Below are 10871 nucleotides of genomic sequence, written 5' to 3'. Positions count from 1 at the left end.
GGAAGGAGCTGGTGGAGCTAAAGGTTATCTGGAACAAGAACAAGTACGACGTGAAGTTTTGCCTGGACAGCACGGGGGCCGAGCTGAAGCAGAAGATCCACTCGCTCACAGGTCTGTCAGGGCCCCCGCCACAGCCCACGCCGCCTCTCGCTGCAGTCGGGTGGTCTGGTAATCGTTGTTCTTGCCTCTTAGGCCTTCCACCTGCTATGCAGAAAGTAATGTTCAAGGGACTTCTACCAGAGGAGAAAACGTTGCGGGAAATCAAAGTAACAAACGGAGCAAAAATAATGGTTGTTGGTTCTACTATCAATGATGTTTTAGCAGTAAATACACCTAAAGAAGCTTCTCAACAGGAGGTCAAAGCTGAAGAAAACAAAAAGGAGCCACTTTGCAGACAAAAGGTTATTGATGTCTCAATAATTCCTGGCGCGGGGGAGCTGTAGGATTCATGCGGTTCTCTTGTAACACTCTGCAGTCACCTTTGGGTCCTGTTCCTCCTCAGAGCAGGCTGGGGTTTCTTTTCTTACAATTAAGCGATAGAAGAAGGGCTCTGTGCAGAGGAATTCTAGCAGCAGAAAAACATTTAGCCTAGCAGAGGCTGGGGCTTTGCAAGACCGGGGCTTGTTGCTGGTGCCTGGTACAGCCTAGCATTTCAGACAAGAAATGGTAAATAACAGAAATGCTTCATGGTTGTTTGCTCAAGTGCAGTCTAAGTTAATTATGTCTAAAAGATAGCTAATTTTTATTGGCATAGAAGATTTTAATCTCCAAAAACTGCCTTTAAAATGAACACCAAGAGAGTAGTTCCTTCAGCTGTCCCAGCGCTGAAGGGAACATGGATGTCGAATATTCCTCTTGCATCTTGAAGTGCTGGCTCCCAATAGGGAACCAAGTTCAGTGCCATGAGGCTTGGTTTGGTGGCAGTGTTGTGGGCCTGATAAGGGATTTTTCAGCTCAAGGTATTACCGGTCCCCTACCTTTCTCAAAATAAGTTTGATTAAAAATGAAATAGTGCATCATTGAACTGCAGCCTTTCTGAAACATGCTTTTGTTTTTCTGTAATTTATCGTAGTTCATGTTCGCTGTAAGTTCCATCATTGTTTAAAGGTACTCAGCAACTTACGAGCTGTGAGCATGGTTTTCTTAGCTACTGCTGCCCTAAGGTGCTCTGGTTTGGCACTGTGCTGCGGTACGTTGCGCTGTCAGATGTGGAGGGTTTTCTGCCATCCACTGGATATAATACTCAGCTGTTTAAAGCATCTTGCCAAATGCCAATGACTTGATTTAGCATGTATGATGTTACCTCAGAGTTCTTTAATTTTCTTATAGATACCTGTTTCTTTATGTTCTAGGAGGGATGTTACCCTTTGCATTATTTTGGGGTTTTACTCATTTACATCATTTCTTTAGACTGACACAGAAAGTGCTTGGTTAGCTTTGAAAATTAACCGATTCCTGTGTGATAAATGACTGTGAACAGTCCTTAACTTTCTCTCAGTGCTATCAGGATGTGGTCAAGGGTGCACCTGGAAGTAAATTGAAAAGCTCTCTTGCGTTTCTGTGAATTCTGATTTCTGTTTTTATATTGTAGCAACACAGAAAAGTATTGGATAAAGGAAAACCTGATGATGTGATGCCTTCTGTTAAAGGTGTTCAGGTAAGTAAGTACTTGAGAAATTGTTATAATCGGAAGTTTTTTTTTTTGTGTTTTGAGACCTTTCTTTGCTGGTTCAGTTGTTCCTTGCTGTTGTAATACAAAACTGGAAAGATGGATCATCCTTGCGCTTAAAAAGCTAAGAGCTTTTCCTCTTAAAGTCCTTCACCTTACCATGTTGCCTCTTTGTAGGAGCGCCTGCCAACAGTGCCGTTATCTGGCATGTACAACAAGTCAGGGGGGAAAGTAAGATTGACCTTTAAACTTGAGCAAGACCAGCTATGGATTGGTACAAAAGGTGAGCAATTCTAAAACTCTGAGGTGAATAATTGGTAATTAGACTATAAATGAATCGTGTGACTGTTGCGCTTTAACCCTGGTTGGCAACCAACCCGCCTGCCAGCCGCTCCCTCACTCCCACCGGTGGGATGGGGAGAGAATTGAAAGAGTAAAAGCGAGAAAACTCATGGGTTGAGATAAAGACAGTTTAATAGGGAAAGCAAAAGCCATGCAAGCAAGCAAAGCAAAACAGGGAATCCATTCCCTGCTTCCCATGGCAGGCAGGTGCTCAGCCATCCCCAGGACAGCAGGGCTCTGTCATGCATAACGGTGATTTGGGCAGACAAACACCATCATTCCCAATGTCCCCCCCTTCCTTCTTCTTCCCCCAGCTCTATACACTGAGCATGACGCCATATGGTGTGGGATACCCTTGTGGTCAGTTGTCCTGGTCCTGTCCTCCCTTCTTGTTACCCCCCCCAGCTGCTCACTGGTGGGGTGAGGAGCAGAAAAGGCCTTGGCTCTGTGTAAGCGCTGCTCAGTAGGAATGAAAACATCCCTGTGTTATCAACATTATTCTCATACTAAATCCAAAACACAGCACCATACCAGCTAATTAGCTCTATCCCAGCCAAAACCAGGACAGTGACCTAGAAATAGCTTCTGGTGTATCTAGATTGTGTTTAGGGAGTAATGCTGGTATTGCAATACTTCAAAAGTAAATTTTGCTTCCTCTTCTCAAATGCTGCTCTATCAGAATGTTGAATATTACTTGATTTTTTTTTTTTTTTTACTTCTGTTCTTGAAAAACTTGAGTTCAATTGTGCCAGTGGACTAATGTTCCAATCTGCTGTTCATAGTTCCAAATCTAAATTATAATATTTGGCATCTCTAGCATATCTCAGAAGCACTTCATAAACTTTAGTTTGATGCCAACATCACATAGGCACTCCCTGACTTGGCAAAGATTTGAAAGGGAATCTTAGGACCGGCATTAAAACTAGGAGTGCTGCATTTCTGTTGTTATCTGTCCTTCCAACCAAAATTAGTCGGGTGTCTTGTTTCAGTGAGGTACCAGTGTAGAAACTATGGCATGTATTGCTGTGTGGAGGAATTGGTTTACTGTCTTGAGCGGTGCCAGGAGGAGCTGAAAGTGCTGCGGTGATAATGTGCCTTGCTGAGGACGTCTCGGGTCACCCCCAGCCTCCAAAGGAAGCTGCACTCCTTTAGCTTGACGAGGATGGGGCAATATTATAGCGATGAGCAAGAGGAATAGAAACGCTTGCTCGCTGTCCCAGTAACGTAACCTAACTGGATGGTAATACTAGCTTTGGATGGCACCTCCAGCTGCTACCTTGTTTCCAAAGTAAGCAGGAATCTCGGAAGTTTTTAACCTTGCCTTTGTAGGACAGACTTGACTGTGAAGATTTTCCTGGCTTTAAAACTTCTGTTGGTACCAGTTACAGGGATTTTACTTCTGGGCTAAGTGATGGAGCGAGACATTGGGGTTTTTCTTTCCCTCTATGGTTTGGGCAGCGAGACCTTTTTGTTACTGATACTGTGTTCTAAGTGAATGCTTAGTATTTAGGTAATTAATCCTCTTCCTTCACCTTTTACACGAGTTTCAAGTTTAGTATTTCTGAAGTGTTCTAGATTAGTGTTTCTTAAGCTGTGAAATTTGATTCTTCTTGTAGTCATCTGTCTGTCATGTAACCTGTTTCCCTACTTCCCAAAATTAGCAGCAGCTTGCTTCCTCTAGGGAATGGTTGTAATTGCTGGCTGTTGTGAAAAACTCCTTCCTCCTCTGAGAAATTCGTGCCAGATGCCAGCGCGTAAGGGCTAGAAGAAAAGCAGCTGGGTGTTAACATGGTTTTTCGCTTGCTAGTCCTGGAAAGTTGAAACTGATTCTTCCCCCACATAGTCTCCCCGTGCTTCGCAGATCACTTTGCAGGTTTTTGTCGTTGGAGGTTTGGTACAGGCAGATGTTTCTCAGTTGCTCTGTGTCATTTACGTAGAGGCATTGATAATATGGACTTGTCTGAGATACTGTGAAGGGTAATTGATTTGCAGGATACTAAACGAGCGCAAAGTAAGATTTTACTCAATGAATGTCATGAGTCTGAGTGGAGTGGTTCAGAGTCAGCTTAGTTACAGCACTGAGGCAGAGTATATTTGTCTTTACATCACCAAATTTATCTCCCTGTGTGCCTTTTCTAGGTAGGTGCTTTTTTTCGGATCACACAAACTAGTTAGTGTTTATGGTTTTCTCTGTCTTATATCCAAGATCATAATTTTAGGCTGACACTGAAAGCTGGAACTGAAAGGAAGGATCTTGGAGTTAAGTCTTTGGAAGGAAGCGAGGACAGAACTGAGACAGCAGAAGTCTGCCATGAGCCATGTACTTTGTCCTTCTTCTCGGTTACCTCTGGCTTGCCAATGTTACACTGTCGTGTAATTGTAACCTTTTTTTTTTTCAGTTTCTCTTTTTGTTTCTGTCCTTATTTACTCATTAATATTTCCTTCCCTGTGCTCCTATAGTTGCAGTTGAGCACTGCCTTAGGGTAAAACCAGGACTAGGCTTTCAAAGAGTTTGTTAGCCTATCTTCGTCCAGTTTTCAGCCTTGTCATTTCTGTAGAGCTTAGTATAATCCTTGGTAGTCAGTCCTGAATATTCTTACACCCAGACCAGCTTTCACTGTGGTGAGTAATCCTGCTGGTCCGAGTCGAGTTCCGTATGGGGAAACAGTAAATAAAGCCGGGGTTTTCCTGTCACTCAGTTTAGGCCCGCATCAGGTACTGAAGTACTTAATGTGGTGCAGAGGCATAAAATGCGAGGAACTGTGTGATCCAATTTTGCATTCCATCAAATTATCAGCGGTGGGGTGTGTGGCAAAGCGGAAGACGGGCTCCTCAGCAGCAGGTATCCAAAATTCCCCCAAAGAGGAGACTGCTGACCTGAGGAGCTTTTGGAAGCAATAGAGGTGGTATTTGAAATTAATATGAAATAGTACTTCCTCATATATCAGAAATAATACTTTGATCAATTTTAATGTAGAGAGAACAGAAAAGTTACCTATGGGGTCCATTAAAAATGTGGTGAGTGAACCTATTGAAGGACATGAGGATTATCACATGATGGTGAGTAAAGTCTTTACTTTAATAATATCCAGTCTAATTACTTCATGCAAGTACACAGAAGTCAGGCTTTTAAAATGGAGCACGCTGGAGATGGATAGTAACACCAGCCTCTTGTGTTGTGGAAGGTGGGAATGTGGGCGTGGTCTGCTGTCATGGTGTAAATGTTTTGGGTGGCATAATTGAGTGTCTGCTACTTTGGGGAAAAGTGGGCTGATTTCACCCAAATATGAAGTGCTTCATTGTTACTTTGTACCTTCTGTCTTGTGGCAGTGTTAAAACAGTAAAAATACTCACAATATAGCTCACAATTTCTTAATGTTAGTGATGTTTTCCCACATCTAGTTTAATTTCTAGTTTCTGTTCTATTTATATAAACAAAAGGCCTTGCTGGAGGTTAAAAAAAATAATGATTTGATGCCGTAATATTTTTTTCCCTCATATGTAATTTTCTGAAAAACTGTTACTGGGTCGGGGGGAGGAGTTGGGGTCTTGCTTTCCAAAGTACAGTAACTAACTTTTAATGTTGAATTAAGTTCTTTACGTAAGTCTGTTTCCTTCTTTAGGGGAAGAAAGGGGAGATGTTATACCTTAAAATTATTGTCAGCCTGAGGGCACTGATCTAGTCTTTGTCCAAAGACTTGATTTTTGATCACCCGTGTAAGAAATTGTCCTCTTCAGAAGATGCTACAATAAACTCTTATCCTAAAGCAAGGATAGAGGTTGCTGGTGTGCCAGGGTGCTCCTCTCCTGTTTATACTGGCATAGGTTGCAAATGGCATTATGTCTGAATATAAACTGCTACAAGATTTTGGTGACTGTGAAAACACAGTCATTGTCTTATTTAGTTCCCGTTTGGCTTCTCATCTCTGGGCATTCTGGTCATTTCTTTAGAGACTTTGAGTTGCACTTCAGATTCTGCCTTCCAGTATCATTTCCTCACGTTTTTGAAACTGGCCAAGAGTTTTTGTTGCTGCTATGGTATTGTAAAAGGAAAGAGCTCATCATTTGAATTGGTACTTTGCAGTTCTTGTTTCCCTGAGGAATGTTGGGTTTTTTTAATTGTTTACCAAATAGCTGTAGCATGCTCCAAGTGTCTGAAGGAGGCAGTAGGTATAACAGATTGGTTTGATTTTTGTAGGGGGTGAGCTGTATCTGTCCGCTGGTATAAGCTGTTCTGTTTCCCGTTTGTAAATCTTGTCATTTTTAACTTTGCAGGCATTTCAGCTGGGCCCAACAGAAGCGTCTTACTACTGGGTCTATTGGGTACCAACTCAATATGTTGATGCAATCAAAGACACGGTGCTGGGAAAGTGGCAGTATTTTTGAAAGCACGCTCACCTCTGGCACAGGAAAATGACACAAAGCTAAGGACACTGCTGGGAGAGGCCTCCAACATCCCTGGATGTGATAGTCCTGGAACTTGTTAATAAAATATGATAAACGAGGCATTGATGGAAGCCAGAGGTGATGTTCTTTCACCATTAGTTTACTTTTAACTTAAAAATTTCACCATCCCTTTTCTGCAGTCAGCTTCAACCATATTTAAAGCAAATGCAATGGAAATCAATAAATCTTAATTCACAAAATATTGTGTGTAATACACTTAAATCTGCTGAGAGTTGATCTTCCAATTTAGTTTTAAAAAGAAAATATTACAATGTATTATTGAGGATTTTTTACATGGTTTGAACAAAAACAAATATTTTCATAATCTTTCAGTTATGAGCGTTAGACTTAATTTAGTAACTTGGTTGTGACTGAGAATTTCAGAAGCAGTTTTTTAAAAATAAACTTTAAACAGTATGCAAAATTGATGTTTAGTAAGCCATATTCTGCTGGCCCTTTTATTTCAGGTTTAACTCTCTGGTAGCAAAACTAATTTTGTTGGGTTTTTTATTTTTAACCCAAAGACGCCCTGCTTTTTCTATTTTTTCCTTTTTTTTTCCTCTTTTTGTTTGGTTTTCTTTTTCTCCCCAATACTAGAAGCTCTGGGTGGGTTCTCTGTGTGGCGTGTTTGGAGCAGATGAATGCTGCTGTGGATGGCCCAGTGCTCCTTACAGTCCCCCTTTGTGCCACGCCAGTCATTCCCCTCCCGCCTGCATACCTCTCTGCTCCTGGGCTGCCTCCTGCCCCGGGGGGGCGACATTTTGCAGAGCATTTTCTTGATCGCCCGCGTTGCCGTCCGGAATAATTTTGCAGCTCTTGCAATGACACTTACCTGTTTGACGCAAAAGAAAGCTCTGGTGTGCGCTGCGCAATGCTGCCTGGCATGAGCGGGGTGAAGCAGCGGCCCAGGTCTGGCAAAGGGAGTGAACCAAAGAGACCCCCCTGCCTCGTTTGGGGCTGGGGGGAGCAGGGAAGAGAGAAGCTTGGATGCCGTTTCGGGTCCTAAATAACTGCAGTAGTCTTTTGTGACCTGGATTTCAAAATGGATAGTGATCTTATGCGGTGAACCTTACCAAATTTAGAATATCTATCCAGCAACTGATCTTTTGAAATTTAACCCCCCCTTTCAGCTTTTCTCTTGCTCAAGCTTACAGGAAGCTGTTGCATCTCGTCCTGTCTGAAATAATGCTCCTCACCTTTGGTTTGTGACGTTCTGCGAGCCGTCTCAGCGATTCACGTGCCATTTATCTCAGGTTTTCTGAACGGACCTCTCAGTCCTGAAAAGGTGCACGCCCTCAACAGATTGTATCGCGCGGTCAGACTGACTCGGTCTCGCTCTGTGCTAAACCTGCATCTAGCAGGTCGCTGTTCTTGTGTTAATGCTGTAGGCTTGGTGCTGCTCAGGGCGAGTAGCTCAATGTTTTGTGAAACTCCTGGAGAAACAGCCTTGTAGGAATAGCTGATCTTAATGTATTCCGTGTCCATTTTTTCACTCTCCTTGAAACAGCCCAGTTGAAGCTCAGCAGGTGCAAATTCCCAAATGAGTATTTATTTTATTTTTTTTTTTTTAATTTTATTTGAGAGACTGGGAAAAGTGTTCACTTTATGGTATGTGTTAAGATGACGTATTTACCTGTAGACTCTTGACAGCAGTGTAAGCAGCTTCTGACTTGTATTTTCAGTTAGAACATTCAGGCAATATGAATTTTGAAGGCGTTTCATATCCTATGTATAAACTAGTGATGTGCTTGTTACTCTTGTAGCTTGAGATACTTCCTTTCTGTATACAAGCCACCAGCAGCGTGTCTTGACATAAAAGTGCTGGGACAGGAGCTCCTCCTGCAGCAGTGCTGTGTCAGCTCCCTAGCGCAGCCCCATCCCGATGCTCAGAGCAAGCGAGTGCAGGCAGTGGAGTTGCCGTGAGTTAATTGGAGACAAAACTGCAAGTGCAGCTATCGCGCTTCTTATTTTCTGATCGCCAATCCTGGTGTTATGGCTTAAATTTAAAATGCAGTGCCTGGTGGAAGGCGTACACGCTACAGTATAAAGAAAATTGGTGACATGGGCTTTTTCTGTCACTTGGAGTGACAGAGTGCACCTGTGCACTCCCTGTCTTGTTGGTCTGTGATTATCAGCTCCCGCTTGCTGCTTGGCTTGCCTGGACCTGCCTGTACGTCTGTTCATATTCCATTTTCCTTTCCGACGCTTTCGTTTGCTTGCTCCTTGAGGGGACGTGTGTCTTGGCTCCAGATCCTCCCCAGAGTTCCCATGGCTCCTGTGCTCGATGCAGCGATCCGGGTGAGTACGCTCTGCTGCCGGTGCCGAGGGAGGGCAGATGCCTGGTCTACTGCTGCCAAGGCATGGAGGGCACCTTGAGCATGGGGTAGGGGCACCGTTTGACATCCCTGATGCTCCTTTCCCAAGGGCACGATTCCCCTGCGTCCCGTGCCAGATGTAATCGATCATCTCGCAAGAAACTGCGTATAAAAAACATTGGTTACAAAGGAGCTTTAAACATGGAGAAGAAATAAGCTAAGAGAATGTGATCCTATTTAGGTTCTTCTTTCTAAGCTGAATTTGATTTGGAAGATGAACTTCTTGCACTTTTTTTGTTCTATGTGCAAAGTTTTAATTAAAATACAGGAAAGTGATCCTTACATAAAATGTTTTAATTGGTGTTTGTTGGCTTGATACAGCAGGTTCCTTGGGAGTTCTTTGAAATGAATATTCCAACTGAACTTAGCAGCACTGCTTTTAAGATCCTTTCTCTTTCGGAATGACATGGAGCTTTGTATCTTCGGTATATGCCAGGAGGGTTTTTTGTGGTTTTTGTTGTTGTTGTTGTTTTTTTTTTTTCCCAAGGCAATTCTTGATATTAACTAATGATCACGAACGTTAAGAAAACCCCATCTCTTTAGCTGGATAGCATCACAGCTTGCCCAATGGGGGAGTGGTGTGCTGGCCTCTCGCTTGACTTTGGATTTCTCTCTCTGGTATCTGTGGTCGCCTCCAGGGCAGGGTCAGCATGACAAATGGCCCTGTGGAGGAATTTGGCAATTAGTCCTCAGTAAGACACCAGCGTTGTGAGTACAGTGTGAATATAGTCAGTCCTTTGAGTTGGCTGTTAAAGATTGTTTTGAGATCCGGTGTGTAATCTGTAGGAAGTTTATGGTAATACCTGGTGATTCTTGTGTACAAGTTTATTTTGATTACATTACAATTCATCAACCTCCTTTCAACAGAGGCCAATTCCCTACTGTATATATGTGTAATTCCCTGTGAACGTTTTGGGGTGTGAAGTTGTACTGAGTGCTTTGCAGGGTTTACTAACTGGGGACTAAAGCATCCATAAGGCAAACATGGGTTTCCAGAGAGCAAAGCCGGTGTTGCCCACGCCCTCGCCACTGTCCTGCCGGGGAGGAGGCCTGCTGCCCCCCGAGCTCTCCGTTATGCGGCCCGATGGCCTGCTGCTTCCCCTCCTTGTCCCGAGCTGGGTATTCCTTCCCTCCCTGTTGGTGCATCCCAAGCATAAACAGTTCCTGGGTTAGTGCTGCACTAGGACTGCAGGAGTGCATCACTAAACCTTGCCTGGGTTGGAATGGAGACTGTATCTTGCGTGAAAACTCTTGGATTACTCACGAGTTTTTCATATCAAGTTTAGTATTAAATCATAAATTTCCATTAATGACACTGATGCTAAATGTGTAGCCAAAATAAGGACGTTATGATGATGGAGGAGAGGAAGTGATCTGAATTCCAAGAACCAGCTCAGAAACAATGCGCAATAAGTCATAACTGGTAACACACGCACACGACCTGCTCGATTTTAGCCTTGACACAGTTCGCATCCGTCGCTTCATCCTTTAAGGGCCAAAGAAAAACAATTCACTTGCAGTGATGCTGCAAGGTGCCATGTGGTGGTGGTGGTCTGTTCCACGCTCTCCCCTTCCCAACCGCGGTGTTCCTGTACAACCGCTGGCGATGCCGCTGTGCGGGCACAGGCACAGCACGCACTCCCTGCGCCGGTTGCTCGTGTGCCCGCTCAGCGGAGCGAGGTTTGTTTCCAGACTTTCCTCCTCCTGTTTACTTTTTCTTCCTCTGTAACTTGATTTTTTTTTTTTATCCCCCCCGCCCCCGGAACTGTTTTCATTTTACATTTTGTACTCCAGCCTTTCGCCACCTGTTAGGATTAGGTCATCAGCATCTTGCTTTGTTAGTTAGCATCCTGGTCAGTGGGGGGTGGGAGGAGGGGGCCAGGAGAGCTGTAGCAAGTCCTGTATGAAACGTACGGCCATTGTACCTTCTAGCCAAGGATTCGCTTTCTGTGGCTCATGGAAGCTCACTGTGTCTTATCCATGTCCTCAGCGATGCATTCTTTGGGTTTTATATTAAAAAAAAAAGTCTTAAATATTTG

At 43.6% G+C, this 10871-nt stretch overlaps 1 protein-coding gene across 1 annotated transcript in view; it reads left to right on the top strand.

Annotated features, from left to right (window-relative positions):
• Positions 1 to 10871, top strand: part of UBFD1 (ubiquitin family domain containing 1) — a 12174-nt gene extending 1303 nt beyond the window's left edge. Inside the window, exons 2-7 of the mRNA XM_035903560.1 lie at positions 6 to 111; positions 193 to 401; positions 1592 to 1657; positions 1847 to 1952; positions 4989 to 5071; positions 6287 to 10871. Coding sequence (XP_035759453.1) covers positions 6 to 111; positions 193 to 401; positions 1592 to 1657; positions 1847 to 1952; positions 4989 to 5071; positions 6287 to 6397 — 681 coding nt within the window. The 3' untranslated portion in view covers positions 6398 to 10871. The remainder of the gene's footprint in view (positions 1 to 5; positions 112 to 192; positions 402 to 1591; positions 1658 to 1846; positions 1953 to 4988; positions 5072 to 6286) is intronic.

This window comes from Egretta garzetta, unplaced genomic scaffold, assembly GCF_000687185.1.
Source record: "Egretta garzetta isolate BGI_Z169 unplaced genomic scaffold, ASM68718v1 scaffold71, whole genome shotgun sequence".
NCBI lineage: Eukaryota > Metazoa > Chordata > Aves > Pelecaniformes > Ardeidae > Egretta > Egretta garzetta.
This window is presented reverse-complemented; position numbering and strand designations above follow the sequence as displayed.